Source organism: Corvus moneduloides, chromosome 3 (assembly GCF_009650955.1).
Source record: "Corvus moneduloides isolate bCorMon1 chromosome 3, bCorMon1.pri, whole genome shotgun sequence".
In the NCBI taxonomy this organism is placed as follows: Eukaryota; Metazoa; Chordata; class Aves; order Passeriformes; family Corvidae; genus Corvus; species Corvus moneduloides.
This window is the reverse complement of record NC_045478.1, coordinates 110,927,482-110,946,505: the sequence shown is the minus strand read 5'-3', so window position 1 is coordinate 110,946,505 and position 19,024 is coordinate 110,927,482. Positions and strand designations below refer to the sequence as shown.

General features: G+C 39.5%; 1 protein-coding gene across 12 annotated transcripts in view; it reads right to left on the bottom strand.

The window, feature by feature from the left end:
* The window catches only part of EHBP1 (EH domain binding protein 1), a 211,345-nt gene that overhangs the window by 58,806 nt on the left and 133,515 nt on the right, over nt 1-19,024 (bottom strand). For 11 of the 12 annotated variants that reach the window (XM_032103502.1, XM_032103504.1, XM_032103506.1 and 8 more), the window contains 2 exons: nt 14,109-15,023; nt 12,016-12,159 (listed from right to left, as the gene is read on the bottom strand). In XM_032103502.1, coding sequence (XP_031959393.1) covers nt 12,016-12,159; nt 14,109-15,023 — 1,059 coding nt within the window. The remainder of the gene's footprint in view (nt 1-12,015; nt 12,160-14,108; nt 15,024-19,024) is intronic. The other variant, XM_032103513.1, reaches the window with a different exon arrangement.

Here is a 19,024-nt window from a genome sequence, read left to right as displayed (position 1 = left end):
CCACTGCACTTGCCTCTATGGCAAGTTTTAGGGACAGGCTGAAATATCCAATTCCATAAAACACGTTGTGTTTTCCTTCTGCCCTCGCTCGCTTGCGTGCTCTCCCAGAGAACCCTGCGAGGGCAGCCCTGCCAACCCACAGGGCTCCCAGGAAACAACCGAGAAAGTTGACCGAAACCAAAAGCACAGACAAAGGCCTCCACTAACTTCTTCCCTGGAATTTCCCCTGCTTAGGCAAGTTTGTGATCTCCCCCATCCAGGAAGTATAATTAAGGTCAACAATCACCTAAGGTGCTGGGATCCATGAGCGTGTTCTGCCTGTCATCGTGGCTGTCAATGCTATTGGCATGACCCACAAACAGGGGCTCAAGCGTGCAGGCTCAGAAATATCCTAAAATAGTGCCATCATCCAGACAGGGCAGAGCGTCCGATCCGAGATGAACAGGCTAAAGATGGTGTTTTCTGTGCCTTTCCACAGCCGAGTTACAGACAGAAGTTAAGAAAGCTGCTTACTCATTGTAGGAGTCAACATTCGTCGAGCTCCACTTAAGGGATTTTCTCCTGTGTAAACTTGACTTTATAATTTAAAAAAAAAGGGGTGTTATGAAACAAAGGCGCTTGGCAAGTGTATGGGATGTGTAAGCTGGAGAGCAGCATCTCTCAGACTGCCATCCTGGGAAGCTTCCTCCTCAGGCGGGCAGCCCCGCGCCAAGGGAGGGGACGTGCCCTCCTGAGGAATGCTCCCGGGTCACTCCCAGCCGAACAAAGCCAGCGGGCTGCAGGGGGCCTCCGAAAGTTGGTTTTCCTCCCCCCCTTCTCTCAATTTTTGGGGGAGGGTAACGAGATCCCTGTCTGCTTCTATGTGATGAGAATGAAAAGAACAAGTGCAAACCCTACATCTCCCTGGACCCTATTTTGCTGGGGTTTTTTTTTTTTGAAAAAGTCCTGCAAACTGCTGGCAGGTTTTTTTAATGGAAAATACCAATCGCCTAAGATCTATACCTAGCCTTTTGCCAATAATGAGAAAACTTCACCTTCTGTCCCCAGCAATTCTTAGGAAATCTTTTGCTGTTATTCCTACAAATCCAATTACAGATTGTTGAGTAGCTAGTGGAGTAAGCTTATTGAGGAGTGTCACATCACTAAGTCGTGCGTATGTGTTTCAGTTTGTAATGTGGTCTGAGCCGCTGTAGAGGTGTCAACTTAAAATGCAAGTAAGTAGCAGAACAGGGCTAATCCCAGCCACTACTCCCCTGCAGCCAAATTGTAGCGCAATGAATGACAGTGGAAATGCAAAGATGCCACTGTGCTTATCACACACAGCCAGATGGTGGACCTGGATCAATGCACACATGCCACGATCAATGCATTTGATAAAGAATTAAGAAGAAAACTGTACATGTTATCAAAGAACTTGTACATGGCATAATTATGATTCTGCATGTGCTTACTGATGATATTGGAGACTCAGAGGCAGGTGATAATGAAACTGATAGGAAGAAATAGCTTAAAGGCTACAGCATATGGCCTCAGCACTAAGAAATCTTGTCAAATAGTTCAGAAAGCTTTTTTAACTGTTATTACAGGCTGCTCATAGTGCAAGCTGGTGGCAACGTTTTAATTTTTTTTAAACCTGAAATGTCAAAAAGTTACAAAAGCTGTACTTTTCAGAATGGTTCAGAAAATAATTAAGATGCTATTGTGTTTTAAACGTGGCAAAAAACTTACAGGTAGAGAGAGCATTCACAATTTGGGGGTGGGGGGAGTAGTTGGGCATTTAAAAATATAGATAAAATTCTGTGTTTCCTGAATAAATGCATTTAGACTTTGAGGGAGCTTGTGGTGGTTTAAGGAATGTATTGTGGCAGCAATTTGCATCCACCAGCATGCCCATTTTCACAGATGCAGTTTCGCTATTGTCGAAATTTCGGTATTATCGAAATGTATCGAAATGTACTCAACATCAAACGTAGAGTATTTCTCTGTTCGCATTTGTGCTCTGTCAGCTGCGTTACAGACACTTTGGATGTGAAAGAAGGCAATTAAAAATTTGTGGAAAATAAAGTCTAAAGTAATAAAAAAAATTTATAATGTATAAAAAGTACCTAAAATACAAATTCTCATGCTCCAGTTGATAGATGAGCTGTCTAATCAACGCCTGGACGTAACTTAAGTGCTCTCATTAGTGTGAAGACCTTCAGGCTAAATAAGACTAAATCCCTTAAAAATTGCTTCTGCAATAGAAAAATCCCCCTTACCATTTTCCTCTGCCTAAATCATATCAATTAAAAAGAGAGAAGGGGAGGGAGGGAGAGAGAGAGGCATTTTCACATGACTTTGTTTTAACTGACACTCAAAAATCTATCTTCTGAATCCAATTTAAAATGTTTAAGAAAAAAAAAAGTTCATTAGCAATCAAGGAAACAAAAAAATCACCCCGAGTTTAGTTTCTCTTTCACTTTAAACCTGAATCTTTACTCAGTGCTAAGGTGCATAATGCCCATTGAATCCTTCACCGTAACTTCTTTTTTCAACCCCAAACGTTTAATCAACGTTGCAGTTTTACATTAAATGATAAAATTTATCAAAACGATTCTCCAGAAGAGTGAACCGCTTATTCTATTTTCAGCAGGCTGAGGAGGGACACTCTCCACCTCCCCCCCGCTCCCCGCCAACCCCCGAATTTCAATTTGTCCTGACAAACCATTGGGTATTAAATTCTAAAGGCACGCAGAGTGCATAAAGAACTGATGGCTTGATTAGCTCTTGTGGTGCAATTGAAGGAGCTGTCTCTCTCCCCGCTTCTCCATTTTGAGAAACACTTTGATCTTCGTTCAAGTCAATTCATGAACATCAACTGACAAGACTGCATGAAACACCCCAATGGTTAGGCCCAAACTCTAGCAAACTATTTGGTTTCATTAAGGCTTTAGGAGAAGTGACCAGTGACAGTCCTTTCATTCAGAAGCCAACAGGCAAGTGACTATTTAAACTTTAATGTGCACAATGTACTGCTGAAGGCCACTACACCTATAGTCAGTCACTCAAGTATGAATGCCTTTACCTACTATTTTGTGACATGTGAACTGCTAAGTGCAGCTGCAGTCTCATTAATGCATTTGCCCAGATTTGTTTGCAGGACTAAATAGACGATTCACAGAATTTCTGGTGAGAGAAACAACTGTATCTTCAAAGGAAGGTAGAACAGCAGGTGCTATGTAAAAGCCACCGATTAAAAACAGATTGTGTTTTTAAATGCAGTAATTTACTTGAGGTTTGCACAAACGTAGCAGAAATATTATCTGTTCCAGTTGAAAATATGAAAGAATTTGAACCACATCACCCACAAAACGCAGGGTGTTTGGGCTGGTGTTGCGCTTTGCTACAGTACACTACTTACACATCACTCTTCCCCTTTTTTAGTTGCCCTCTCCAAAGAGTCCCACTTCAAAGAGTTCATTTTTGCACCAGTTCCTGTCAATGCAGGTCAGAAACACTAAAGTGGAAAGTGGCTGCAGTGCCGTGGCACAAAGAGTCTCCGCGGCTGAAATCAAACAAAGCCCAATTAAACTAATCATAACGTCCCAGTGAACACAAGGAAGCTCACCTGGTATTTCTGGACTTCTTGTGTGAATTCCCAACTCTACTCGGTACTTGGTACTATAATTACCCTGACCAAAATACTGTGAAATTACTGCTCTGATCTACTAATGGCTGCAAAAAATCCCGTCGCTGTGGTTCCATGCCAAGGGGCCGTAGCAAGGTGGCGCAATGCTTTCTGACAGAGACGACAACTTCGAAAAACTCAAAAGGGAAAATTAACGGGATGTGGTTTATGTTGCCAAGGACTGTTCATTAATTACCAATTTAATCACTGCTGGAGGCATGACATTACAAAAATCTGGCTGAAAGTTCTAATAGATTATGAAGACCACCTAAGAAGAGTGACCAAGAAATGTACAAAACAATTAATACTGTTTCACTGCTATCAAAGACACTCAGATTATTTTACATCAAGTGAAGCAAAAGAATTAGTAGCTTCACAGTGCCACCACTAGGAACTGTAAATACAATGGCACACAATTAGTAATGCACATGTGACTTTTCGTTCAAGGCATATATCCTTGGGAAAGCCAGAACACGATAAGGAGAACAAAAGAAACATTTTTAAATGAAATGAATAAAGATTTTAACTCTACCCTTGTGCATGCTGAGCAATACCAGAATAGGCAATGGAAAATACAGCTCTAAGTAATGGCGATATCATCCTGGGATTCACAACAGCATGTACTGAACATCCACACGGAAAACGTCCACAGCTATTAGCAGCGATAGAAAAAGAGCATTCCAGGGGCTGAGAAACCCGGGTCTCACTCTGCACACAAAGGGATAGCTCTGAAACAGAGCTATCTTTTTTTTTTGCTAATATTTATAAATGGATAGAAGACACTAAAATTTTGGAACTAATTTTGATCAGATGATCTTAAAATTCCGTTAATAAACTGCCAGCCTATTTTCTGTCAGCGTGCGAGTTAATGGTATGGCTGCAGACTGTGCAGCACCTTGAATTTACAGCCACATAATAAATAAATTTATATATTTAGGCCAGATCCTTAAGTGGTGTAAACAGATACATCTATAACATCTGGTGTAAACAGATACATCTAATAACAGCAATAAAAATCAGCTGAGAAACTCAAGCATTTTTATCTAAAACTGAAACTGCTAGCATTTGTCGTGCATTATCAAAGGTTATGCTTTATTCAGGAAATCCTTCCTGCTATAAAACTGACAGTGCATACTAATTCTTCTTCAAAATTAGTTTACTTGCATTAATTGATTTATTTTCCCAGCTACATCAGGGACTTGTCTACAGCAATATTTTTGTACAGTGAAATATCACAACTTCATAGTAAGAAAGTGCTTAAACAGATCAAATATGAAGTCAAAAGATGTAGAACCTTTTTGGAAAGTTACAGATTATTTTTATTTTTCATGTATTGAGGAACGTTAAATAAAACAAGTTGCTTGTTCTTGCCATCAAGGAGTTGAGATCAGACTATCTCAACCTTAGCGTGTCGCTATAAAGAAGTAAATATCAGGTCAGCTGTGGGTTTGAAGTGTTCACCCAGCAGGTCTAACCTCCAGTTAAAGAAAAGTATATTGTTAAAACAACTAGAAAACTTGGAATGCTCATGAAATGTAAATAGTCTTATCAGCTAACACCATATTTAACCACTTTATAGTGGCATACAGACAAGACATATAAATGAACAACAGGGAATAAGTTACCAAAGCTCAGGGATTACCAAAATAATGTTCAATCTTTTTACCAATTAGATGGTAACTGCTTCTTTGTAATCTTGGGAAGATCTAGTGATCATATCTAAATCTGGTTGCAATTATCAGCATGACAGACTAGTCTTTTTTCAATCAATATTTTCCAATTAATATTAAAAGACCAAGGTTGCCACCTGCAAAGTCCTACACCTCAATAAATTCATGCTAGATGTTTAATTAACAAATATCTGGTTTTTAATCTATTTTTTTAAAAAGAAAAACAAGACAGGAATAACTTAAGAGTGCTTCCTTAAATGAATTCCTATCACCACCTCAATCACAGACATTTATTTTTCAACTGAGGAGACTACAAAAGATCTTGCAGTGAACTGGGTGCCTTCCCTAATGTAACAGAAGTAGGGATTCTGGTTCGACGCAGAAAAAAAAAATACTGAATGAAGCTATTTTGTACTCACTCTCAAGAACCTGAAATTATAATTGGAGGAAAGAACACTCGCATTGCTACCTTGAGTTTAAGGCATCTTTCAATCAAATTAAAATATTCTGTTTTTGCTGTCAATTCTGAATTTGCTTTCAGTACCACTTCTGTTCATGTTGGCTACAGTTTACTTAGTGGAGAAAAGTTTGGACAGTTTGGAGCTTATTAGTACAGAGGGGCAGCAGATTATTGCAGGATATGCTCAAAAAATGGGATCATTTATTAAAACTTTTTTTTCTGAGCATTTAAAATAATGCTTTGTTTTTATTTTATTGTAGTCAGCATATCCTGTATCTGTGCAAATGTATGCAACCAAAATTAAAGATCATAAAAACTCATCTCCTTCCAGATTCTGTCACATTCTGAAGCCTTTCTAAAAAGAACTTCCATTTCCACTAGCCCAGTGCACGCAAAAAAGAAAAGTTATCATTTTGGACTCAAATATTTATGAAAATGAAAAGTAATGGGCACAACAGATTGACACCTGAAGTAGAAAGAGCTTATTAAAAATGAATTAGATACAGCTGCAACAAGTCCTTTGAGCAAGGGAGTAAAAGCAGTATTCTGAGCAAGGAGAAACAATCTCAAGGCACAGCCTGTTCCTCTGCCCTCTGCACACAGTGTTCGTGTGCTTGGAGGAGACAGCTTTTTGGTGAAGTACTTTATATCTGCAAAATCTACTAAAAGATTTGAACACAGTCGCCACTGCTCTTTCAGATCTTTCTCTTTTTTTCAATATACACATATTGAGGCAGCTATTGCTGTCATTCAGCTTGAATAAATACAAAATAATGGTAGCAGAGATAATTAAACCCAAATCTTTCTCTGTACAGAAAGCAGGGTAGCAACAGCTGCACTTAAGCACAGCAGCAGCTTCAGGATTACTCTCCGAACCCCCCCACGTCATTTTATATTAATCTGGATTTAAATACTTATTCTCCAAATGGAGTCCCTCACAATTTTTAGTGTAGTTATACTCAAATGCTGCTGTGAAGAAAGAATTACTATTTTCCTATTTCACAAAAGGCAGAAGACAGAGTGATTGCCTCCAGGTATCATGCTATTGAACTCCTGCATCCCAGAATCCATGCCAGATGCTAAACATGCAAAATTTTTGGCCAAATCCATATATGGGTGGCCCTAAATTCACCAAGGAGGAATCCTTAGCTCATGCAAAATGCAAATAACTTCAGAAATGATCTGTGGTCCCTGGTAGGGAGAAAAACACATCCTTTGCCAGATGAGCACTATTTTTCATGAACTCCATTAGATATGGCTTTCCCTGCTAAAGCTGTCCACCTTACCAAAGCAAGTTAAAAGAATTTGACACAGGATTTAGGAGATGCCAGAAATAAAACTAGTGGGCATAATCGTAATTTTCATCCTGCTCTGTATCCTCTAAAACAGAGCCTTGTGGTGGCACCACCTTTTACTTTCACTATCTCCTGGTCTTCAGCTCAGACCTGAGCTCTACCCAGTGGTGTTCAGTACATTGGTTTATTTTCAGTGTTCCATATGCAGACCCATCAATACGTAGCATTATTCTTTACACCACAATATTCACATCTTGCTCTGAAGACAGAATTGTTAATTTTTTGATTTCTTTCTACACTGCCCACCACTATGGTATTTAAGAGCCTCAAAAGCATTAATCACATTCCCTTCTCACAACACGCTCTGGAAGAGTTATTACCCTGCTCTTCTGATGAGAACTGAGACAGAGAGATCCAGCTAAAAGGATCTGTCCCTGGGTGCTTGCTCTGGGAAACCTATAACCTGGGGGTTTTTTTTCAGTATACTAAGCTTTATACAGCCCTTTATACGTCTCAAGCACAGCTCCAACTGATTTCCCTGACAGACCTGGATGCTCAATAGATCTGCAAATCAAACTTTTGCCTCAAAGCAATACAGAAAGGAAGGATAAACAAATAGCGACCACCTGGAAGACATTAGGCTCAAAAAACTTAGTGGCACTGATCAGGAACTCAGGTAAAGGCAGAAGTACATTTAATTCTTCCAAGCACCTTAACCATGACCTCATCTTTTCACTCCTCGCAGTCCCTGCTTCGTTTTTCGTACACCTTCCAATTTCTGCAATCAAAAGCACAGAGGTCCTCTGGACAAACAGCCTTCTACATCACCTCTATCCTCTGAGGAAAATGAGACACAATTGCTTTGGGGAAAATAGTATGTGATCACATAATTAAAGACTACATCATAATGCATATACACAAAGGAGGTTAATTAAAGTTGCCTGTGCATTTCTTAACTCCTAATTCCATTCTCTGTAATCATGCTGACTCCATAACCATAGCCATTTGAGTTTAGAGAGTAAATGACAGCTGCAGTAAATTTCCATTATTTATGTGGACCAGTCACTAAAAGAAAATAAGATTTTGCCAACGGCCTTTGCAGATATTTGCTGACAGCAGAGTTATACGGAGATTCGGGAATTAAGGATTCCACTCCATGTTCTGCAGATGAGGGCTCCCCTCCTGGAAAGGCCTTTTAGGCCCATGACTTCTGAATATTTCCCACTCATTGTGGTCCCCTCTAGCCTGTCACTTTGCCAGATAGGTCGCACAGCCCAGCTCCAGTCTCCTCACCTTTCCAACATCACATTCCAGCCAAGCTGCTGCTGCTAACAACCATCACTACAGGTTGATATTTTACAGCATCTGGTGGGAGCAGATATGTCCCTTCTAGCCCTGTGATATTCACCCTGAGAAAAGGCAGGTTAAATAAAAATGAGTAAGCTAATAAAAAGGCTCTCCTGGTTAAAAGCTAAGTGATTACCGCTGCTATATCAGATTGCAAATGACAGAAGCATCTCGTAAAAGAGTCACCACATGCACACGTACATCAAGAAAGCAAGCAGAAAGGCTGAGCTGTTTATAAATCTACCATAGAGAAAGGGACCCATGAGGGGATCAGTAACTCTGTTCATAGAGCTCTTAAGCTAATTCTTCCAGTCTCCAAAGGACTGCATCAATTTTAATGACACAGCTATGATCCTCCCAAACTATGAGCATGATTTCAAGGAGGTTCTGATCAATGCAGTCTCCTCTTAAACTACAAATACCTGCATGCATACCTCCACATGCTGTCTGGCATGTATACAGCTTGAGATTGAAGGCTTCTGAGAAGCACCAAATAAGCAGACGTAACACTGAAAAAACTTCTACCATGCTGCAAGGGGGGAAGAAATGGGAGAAATGAGGCTATGCTCTGTGCTTAGAGGAGAAACAGGAACACTGTTTTTTTCAAAATGGACTTTTACCAAAACAAATCAGATTGGGATACACCAAGTAAACCTGTATTTATGGCCATACAGATTTGGAAATTTCCTCTCTGTTGTTGACCCCGAGCAGTGACACAACCCGTCCTCACTGTGCACATTGTCCAACCCCACGTGCTGGGGAGAACGCTGCTCTCACCTGATCACTGAGAAAGCAGCAATTCCTGGTTCTCACATGACACAGGGAAAGTGGTAACAGCAAGGCCTAGGAGATGAGACTTTTCTAAAGTAACTAACGACTCCGTAGGCTTCACTTAGCTGGGGTGACTGACAGTCAGAGCATAGTCTGAAAGACCAGGATGCTTAAAGCTCTTTCTGAGAAGGTATCAAAAAAGGTGCAATTGCAGACTTCAAGAGTTTCAAAAGTATTGCCCCTGAACTATCTCTTCAAAGTTTTCTTATTTAAAATTAGATCTTCCTGTTTCAAACCATTTTCTTTTGAATCTCAATCCATCCCGAAAATGAGCCTCATCCAATTTCCACTACTAAATGCTGATTCTCATTATCACAACTCTCATTTGGATAACACACTACTACACATTACTGCGCACTGACACATACAACACTGCTTTGAGTCAAAGTTCTTATTATTAACCTCAATGACCAAAAAACCATGAATAGAAATAAGTCTGTACTATATGCTAACTATCAAATGAGCAATGACCTGTAGAAAACTGGCAGAACTACATCAGATGGAAATGCCTCATCTCTACTAATATCAAACATGTTAAAGGAAAACAGAAATCAATGTGTTTTGTCTTACACCTACATATGTTATGCACACATGCATCCTCTTTCAGAATATGCACATGTATGGATATGTAGATAACATATACATACATGTTATACACAGCTTTATATAATGTATATTATTACATACCAACTTTATATAGTAATATGAGAGTCTCCAAATCACATCTCCACAACACACTTCAGAGCTGAGGAGCTTTTGTCATTTTTATGTGACAATCAACTCAAGTCAGGAGTGCCATTACAGTTTGCTCAGAGTGCCCAGATTTCACATGGGCCAGGACCATTTCTTCTAGGACAGTTCTCCCTGAGCTTCTGATGGAGGCAGCAACAAACTTTGGCTCTGCAAAGCTGCCCTAAAAGATTGCCCTTCCCTTTCCAGCAGGCTTCTAATTAATTTTTCAGCTTCTGTAACAAATGAAATAAGGTCCCGTGGGTAAACTGGCTGCCTGAACTACACAGTCCTGACTCTCACCCTGAAAACCCTTCACCATCTCCTACCCTTCAGCTGGTTTTCATGGCCTGGACACCATCTTCATTATTGTCTAACTTCACGTTGCCACATACCCAGGGCATCTCTTCTCTGTATGCCAGTGGGGCAGCTCCTTTTACTCCTGTTTGGATTTCATTAGCAGGAGTTTGAGTCTAGAAGAGAAAGTTTTGTTTCCCAGTCCTATGACCTGCATCAGAATGGGCCCCAATCCTTAGGAGAGCAATGGTAAAAGATGCTCTTCCTGGGCATTGTCCATACAGACAATTTTTACTGACACTTAGGAACTTTTCTGAACTTCAAGGCTCTCTGACAAGACTGTGGTATTAACACCACTTTGACTGTTTTGAACAGATTTTTCAAGGGAATCTAACCTTCTGCCCAAATTTTATTTATTTTTAATATGGGTAAAACAATGCCTTATCCAAGCAAATACAGGGAAATAGCTGAACAGGTTTTTTTTTAAGTTAAAAAAATTAAAAATATTACCCTGAGGCAGAAGAGCTGACAGGGAAGATTTCAGCTCAAACAATGAAATACTAGCAAAGTTGTAAAACCTTTGAAAATCGGAGCATGTAATAAAAAATGTTAGGCAACTTTAATTACAGTTGTTTCTGCCTGAGTAGTTGCCATAGTAACTTCTCCTCTAATGCCATTTTCTTTATGAAAAGGTAATTTTAAAAAAAAGTCCAAAGTGAAATTTATACTAAAATATACATATCTAGGAAAAACTTAAAAAACAAAATAAGAAAAAATTTGTTTATATATCATGATACAAATAACACTTGTCTGCGTATATGAAAATATTTCAAAGTAAAATGAAGTGTCAGTCTACAGAGAGGTATCTCTACAAAAAAGAAAAACCAGCATGGATCCAAGAGAGTTAAAAGAATGAAATGAGACACATAAATCACTATCTTCATTTTTTGTTTGTATGGTCCCATTTTTGTAAAGAGGAGAATCTGCCCCTCAGGACCGAGCTCTGAAAGGTGGGAACCTGTAAAGATTTTCTTTCTCCGTATCATTATTTTTCATTTACAGTTACATTTACATTCTCAGTTGCCAGTACAGTCTCTAATGTGCAATAGTTAGAATCACAAAACCAGCATTGCAAAAGTTTGCATAAAAATTAATCAGCTTTCATCTCCAGAGAGTAGGGATCCTTCCAGGTCACCATGGAAGCCACTGGAGATGCAACCACAGCTGCTTCAACACTGGAGCTCATTCCCCAGCTCCACTTCCCCCCTCACCAGCACAATCAGCTTTGGTGATTATGTGGAATCGTTCCATCAACTCTTTTACAAGACTGATGCAAGGAGCTCCATCCACTGCAACACCACTTCTAAAGCAGCAAGGAGCTCACATCAGAGGCTCAAGGAAATGACTTACATTAACTGAAAGAGAAGTACCCCAAAATAGCACAAATTACTTCACCAGCATTTAACAAGTAACTTTTGAGTTTCATCCCACCAGAAACTATAGTGCCAAAGAAGGTGCTCCCAGACTTCTGCTTCCAGGGAAGTGGGAGACACCTTTCTGTTGGCCATAACACCAGGAGAAACAGGCTTTAAAAGTGAATGAAGGACACATGACACATCAAACACAGAGAAGAAATGTTCTGCAAGGACATGCCCCCCCCAACAGCACATACAATGCATTTTAACTCTGTAAACTGCAAGACTGGCCAATGATTCTTACATCGTTCAGCTGCTTATTGCGGGCTGGGATGAGGGTACTGGTTAGTTGTTTATTCCCTGCCTTTAAAGCTGCATCTCTTCTTGCTTGCTCAAGCAGAACTCTTGCTCGTTCTTTAAGTTCCTCCTGTCTTGACAACATACGTTGCTTAAAAACAAAGAAATATAATTAACAGCAAGGCAGCCTCAGGGTACTGAACATTTATACAGTAGTTAATAGCCAGAGGCCTTCCTATACAATAAGGGTCAGGAGACACATGAATTATGTCTTCATGAGGTGACATAGCATTCTATAGAAACGAAAAGATGATCAGAATGTAAAAAAAAAAAGTCATAGGCCTTTATAATGTAAATAGGAGTTCTTTTCCTTCCCCTTAAAACTTAATTTCTATCAATATTTAATGCCTTTAAACTGCAGCTGTGGAAAAACCCAACTGTGTTCACAGAAGCCATGTCAAACATGCTGTGTTGTTTACTTATTTACTTTAATATGTATCCAAATATGGCTACAACAAAAATGCTTTGTTGGCTACTTATATGGGTACCACTCACTTACAACTTAAATTGAACACAAAGAGGCTGGGTACAAGGCAAAAAACCCTGCAAAAATATCTGCTTCTACTGAACTTATGAATATCCACAAGAAAATCCCTTCTTCATACACAGGATTGAGTATATTTGCAGAGCAGAAATGGCAAAAGGGGGTTCTGCACAGGCAACATGAGAACATGAGCAGCTCCCAGACAGACATGCTCCCAAGGGCTGGCTTCTTAGTCAAGGTCAACTGTGAAGACTGGGAAAATGCCTTTACAGGAGCCAGAGCTGGGGCAGGTGTTGCCTGTTGTGCTACTGCAGCAACCATGTGGAAATGGAGGTGGTTTACTCTAACCAACAACTGGTGTAGGTTCAGAGGGAGCCTCACATCTGAGATTTTATTACCATGTGCAAATGCACAGATAATTAACAACAAAAAACTACCTTTAAAGCCAACACTTGCTTTTTCTTGGCCTGTTACACCCTTGCCCATGAAAATTTTCAGAGAGAACAAATCCTGTCTCCTCCTGCTCTTCTATTCTTTATGGGCCAAGCTGTTCCTTTCTCATCCAGTACACAAAGATGATGATGACGATACAATGATGAAGAAGAGAAACCTCACAAGACTTCACTGATTAAAGGAAAGGAATTAGCTAGCTCTGGAACCAATATTTGGCCATTATCACCCATCTACAGACTGCTTCTCTTGCAATAAAATGAATCTTTATGGTGCTTACTCAGAAAAAATCCATAAAAACATTTGAAGCAATTCACACTACCAGAAGACAGGATATATTCTTTTCTTACCAGAGCTAATGGCACAAAGCCCAAACTCAAGAAAACTCTTCAGAGGGGTAAAATTATAAGCCTGCTTTGGCATTTTTTCAAATGGAGGTGATAACATGTTTTACATATTTTTATGATGATATGATTTATTGATAATACTCAGCACATACATAATACTCAACTTCCATTTGCACAATAAATCTGCAAGGTAGGTGGGCATACAGTGTTATCTTTATAGAAAGGAAAATGATATTGTGGTGAAGTAACATGCCTTAGGCCACTCAATGGAAAGCAGCACAATTTAGCAGTCTGGAGTTTCTACCTCACCATCCTGGCTATGTTCACAAGACTCTGTGGTTTCCCAGACAAGATTTTGAAATATCTTTAGTAAATTTTCAGGTATTCAAAGCTTTACATTTTCTAATGAATTGATATGTTTTTCCAGTTTTGGCTTCAGTACACAACACTCGGAGGAAATGTGTTGCCACAGACAGTGGCAAGAGTTTTGGAACCATCTCCGAGATAGCTGAGAACACAACTTTCTTTAATGGAAGAGAGATTGGAAAGATCACCAGTGGGACAATTTCTATAAATTAGTTTCTCATGTAATGACTGTTTTTCAGCACCACCTACTTCTCAGGCAAAATATTTATTGCCCCCCCAAAAAAATACACTGCTCACCTCGCCATTTATGCCGAAGATTTGGTGTAAATTACAAACACAGAGAAAGAACTTAAACAGCACCTCCATCCTAACTCACAGACATAAATGTCTTACCTGGGCTGTTTTGGCAGTTTGATCTGCATGATTTACAGCTGTTCTGGCATCACTGTCAGAATCAGATTCTGTTTGCCTCGGAGAAGCATGTGGTTTCTTCACAAGATCTGTATCCATATTATAGGAGTATCCAGGCTTAGAAGTAGGAGATAAACTTGGTTTTGTGACAGGTGAACTGGGATCTGCTCTTGTGCTCTCTGTGGATCCTATCCATCCCAGCTTTTCTTGCTCTGAGAAACCAGGGGTACTGTCTAAGCTCTGGTGTCTCTTCTTATTGTTATCTTCACAAGCAACTGTGGGAGACATATCCTCTTTTTGATCACTGACATGTGCTAAGTCACTGAAGTCTAAAGTGTCAGTTATCAGCAATTTCTTCCTTCCCAACACAGGCTGCACTTGTGTTGTGTCTGTACTGCTACACTTCCCAATTTCTTCAGACGCAGAAGTCCTTCCAGAGCTCTGCTGGGATTTCTGTGGATCCGTGTCACTTCGAGTCCTGCGTGAAGAAGGGGAAGCTGTGCTTGGGCTCAAATGGTCATCAGGAGTCTGATGCTCACTCTCAGATTCACCAACACCGCTGTCGTTTACAAACACAGAGTCATCCTGAGAGGCAAAGTCTGCCAAACCACTGTCTGGTGGGTGCAGCTCGGGCTCCCGGTTCAGGTCATTCAGCTCCGCGTAGAACTTTTCCTGGTCGACAGAACTGTTTGTGTCCGTTTCATAGTTCCCCACTTTGTATGTGCTTTTACTGCTGTTCTCCTCTATCTGAACCACGTTCAATTCCTGGCCGCAGAAATGTGCCCTTATCTGATAGAGATAGGTCATAACAGTGAGTTTGTCAGGGATGGCTAACAAAACCATGTCTGAAGGCTCCAGCAATCGTGATATTCCCAAACTGGCAAACCCGTCGTATGCCTTTAAAGACAGAGAAAGTAAAGATCACAGTGTGGCAGCTTCTTACGTATCACAGCATCTCAAGAATGCAAGTGAAAGTTTCAGTCAAAATAAGCAAGCCTAAGACACATCCAATATTACAGGAAGAATATGGCTCTGACTCTATTACTTCTTATTTTTGATTTTAATCATTACTACTTTTTGGTGCACCATCCAACACCCAGCTCGTTGATTTTTCCTGATGGCTTCTACATATCTCCCAGGGTATCTTCACAGCAAAGCAAATTGAGAGAAGGTAACCAGCAAAAACACTCAAATGGCATTGTTTTAAATATTTTTAGCATACTTCAATGCCATATTATACTAAAATCTTTGGTTACTCAAAATGATGACACTTCTATGAGTAAACAGCTATTCATGAAACTGCAGCTTGAAAGCCTTTCTTTTTGCACTAAGAAAACCTACCAGTATTTTAAATGGTTCTCACTCAAGTAGCAGGAAACAAGCAAACAAAAAAAGTCTAAGAGTTGGACCAGAAAAAAAAAGGAACTCAAGATGGCTTTTTAAGATAAGGAACAAAGATATAAGAAACACGACACTAATCCATCTTGAGCTTTATCACTGATGATCAACCTTCTGCCTTCTGTTGGTCATGTAATTGCAGTGATTTCTGCTGATGAAAAACTATGTCCAGATAGCCAAAAAGAACACCACCACAGATTACTTGACACTAGACATAAATCACATTAATCCATCAAGCAAATGCATTTTAAAAACATTTGTTGACGGTAAATTTATAAGAAAGAGAGAGTGAAAATCATTCCCATTTCACTTTCATTTCTAAAGGCCCAACAGTTGCAAGCCTCCCACTTTGTGAGGCCACATTGTCTTCTTACTGCTGGCCCTTTAAGCGAGTGGGCTTGGTGCATCAGGTTTTTCTAGTTTTGAAGAATTAAAGCTGTTTCTCAATTTACAATTAATTATTACTATCCTGGATTAACCTTGGAAGACAATATTGTGTTTCAAGGAAGCCTTTAAAAGGCCTCCTGTTAGCATAGATGCACTCAGTTAAAGCATGTGGGCTTTTCCTCCCTCAGGAATCCTGCAGCTCCTTTTCACTGTCTCCTGAAGGGGCTTACAATGTTCACAGTTGATCCTACACTATTTTGAACAAAAGCAGATGCTAAATTTAAGACATGGATGAGAAGACTGTCCTTTCACAAGGAAAGAGTAACACACATCACTGGCTTCTGGCTTCAACTCTTCCACTTTACATTTTTTCTTTAGTTTTAATTTCTTTAGTTTTTAAAGAATGGGGGAAAAAAAGAAAGAAATCAATTATGGGGTTTTAAAAATTCTCTTGGCTTTCATATTAGTAGGTATTCAACAGTGAGACAGAACATGGGGCTGGGCTGGCCTACTCTCAGCAGACCTGGATATTTTGTTTGCTTTGAGAAAAGGAGGCTCTCTCCTTCTCCTTGCAATGTCATTCCCTACTCAAGGGTCAAATAGTTTTCATTTCAGCTCTTTTCAAACTCTGCTTCTAAAAGCTGGAATTTATCTTCCTGAAATTCTGTATGTATACCTCATGCTCAGGTATAACTTCCCAAAGCATTTTAGGTGAAGTAATTTTTATGCCATAATAACAAATAATAGAAATATTATAAGACATAGAAATGGTCTGAATAATTTATTTTTAAGCTCTTCTGGCTTTCCCCATGCAAAATGATTGGGCCTAAAATCATTGATGGTCTTTGGTGTGGTATTTCTTGAGACAGTTTATTATTATGAGAGATTGTTATGCCATTTATAAATACAGAGCTGTGCTTAGATATAGGAGTAGCAGCAGCAAACATGCTTATGTATTTGCTGATACAAAACTCCAGACGGAGCAGAACAGCAGCAAAATGATCGGTGGGAGGGAATGGAAGCAACTCAGATGGTAGAAGAGGGACAGCTGTCATTTACATGGTCTTGGGAAACAGAGCTGGAGGAGCAGGATCAGGCTGGCTATGGAGGAGAGGGAGACAAGATGGGTGGAACTGAACAGACACGAGGAGCACACAGAACAGCGAGTTAAGGGAGAGCAGTGCAGGGATTTGGGTGGGCAGCCTAAGGCACGGCAGATACCAGGAATGATGAATGCTCATACGACAGCAGAAACCAGGCTGGGCATGAACGTGTAGCAAGCCACCCATGTTGTCTGTAGACTAAAGGTAACACCAGGATGTGTTGTTTGCTAAGTGGGTCAGTGCTGATTCAGTGGCATAAATAACTTGTTACCCCACACTGCAGGTAGTGGGAATTACCATCTGAAGATTGAAAGGACTTAAGGACAGGCACAGCAGTCCGGGGCAGCCAAAGCCCATAGACATGACTTGACCTAAACTCCTTTTATAATTTCAATTTCTTATTTATATGCTAATAAAACTAAATTCTATGAGTATCTCCCAGGGTCTGTAAAATGAAGGCGGGGACAGTGTTTCAGAATTGTCTGGAAAGGTACTTGCTGAAAAGTAACACTACAGCAGGATTGAATTCGGATTGATGGATTGTCTCAGTACGGCTGCAATCCCTTTTTTTTTGGCTGCTCAGTTCTTCTGGTGATGCCTGGGATTAAACACAGTTATTTCCCACTGATGCCTGATACCTATTTCCCATCCCCTCTCACTCTCACACACATTTTTGCTTCTCTCCTTTCAAAGTACCCTGGCATGCCAATGTTCTACAGACAGTAGCTCTAGAAATAGCAAATGTTTGTTCTGGATTTGTCCATACAGCAGCATGTGATGGGTTTTCCTTCACTACTAGAAAAGCTGGGAGCTTCTTGATATTCCAGCATATTTCTAAACGCATCATATTTCTAACAGTTTGTAACATGGTATTAACAGAGTCAATTTTCCAAGTCAAATTATTTCTGTTAAACAGAGGCATAACAGCCTCGATTTTTGCAAATGTTTATTTCTCTGCATGTTTAACTCTGCTTCTACATGATCCTACTGATGCCAACAAGCACCTCCTACACACGCAATTAGATATGTGCTTATGACTTTGTGGAATCAAATTGTAGAGGTAAGCATGAACACCTATTATAAAAACATGACTCCAGCTTCAAGGTAAGGAATATTTTCCATTTTGACTCAATACTACCCCTGAATTCTTGTATTTAAATGTATAATTTAAAAAGATTCCTTTCAAAAATGGAATATTTTATTAAGATGATCACTTGAATTCAAATGTATTGAGAATTTTGTTAGAAATGGCAAAGAACTGAGGGGAGAAAAAAACATCATAAAAATTGAAAGTGCTAATTGAACCTCCAGAAGATATTCCCACAAGAAAATCTCTCAAATGAAACAAGCTTCTCTAAACAATAATTAAAACCAGAAATTCGTTATTAGAACCATACTGTTGTGCCCTTCTACTTCTCATTCCTTCACCCTGTCAAAGAACCAGCCGAAGTCTTGTTTAGTAACTTATATTTTTAAAGTGCAGGACACGTAGTAGCAACATGAAATATTTCTATTGTTGATAAGGAACTATAGTGCCAGTATGCTGTAAGTTTAATAAATTTTGTATTATTTTTAATTTAATTATTATTTAATAATAATCAAACGGACATATTAAATCAAATTAGCTCTCTAACGCTACTGGGAAGGCAATATGGATATCTGAGATTTAAGTAGAAGCACAACTTTTTGGACCAGCTGGGCAAGTATCCCTGTAGTGTTTGTAATTTTCTCAAAGATAATCCTGGTTTCTCTTTTGTTGCTGACAGAAATTTGAATTTGCAATGTGCACCAAAAATACCTTCCAATTCGGACTGATGCCAATGTAGTAGCTGTTTGGGATTTTTTTTTTTTTTAATGTATGTATACTCAGGGCACTAAGCCTATTTACCTATCTCCCAATGAAGTTTTTTCTTTTTTAAAAATTTACTGACAAGCTGATTGACAGACATCAATTGGGATCCATCAGCACAATCACCACAGGCAATATTCCAATCATTTCCCAACTCTGTA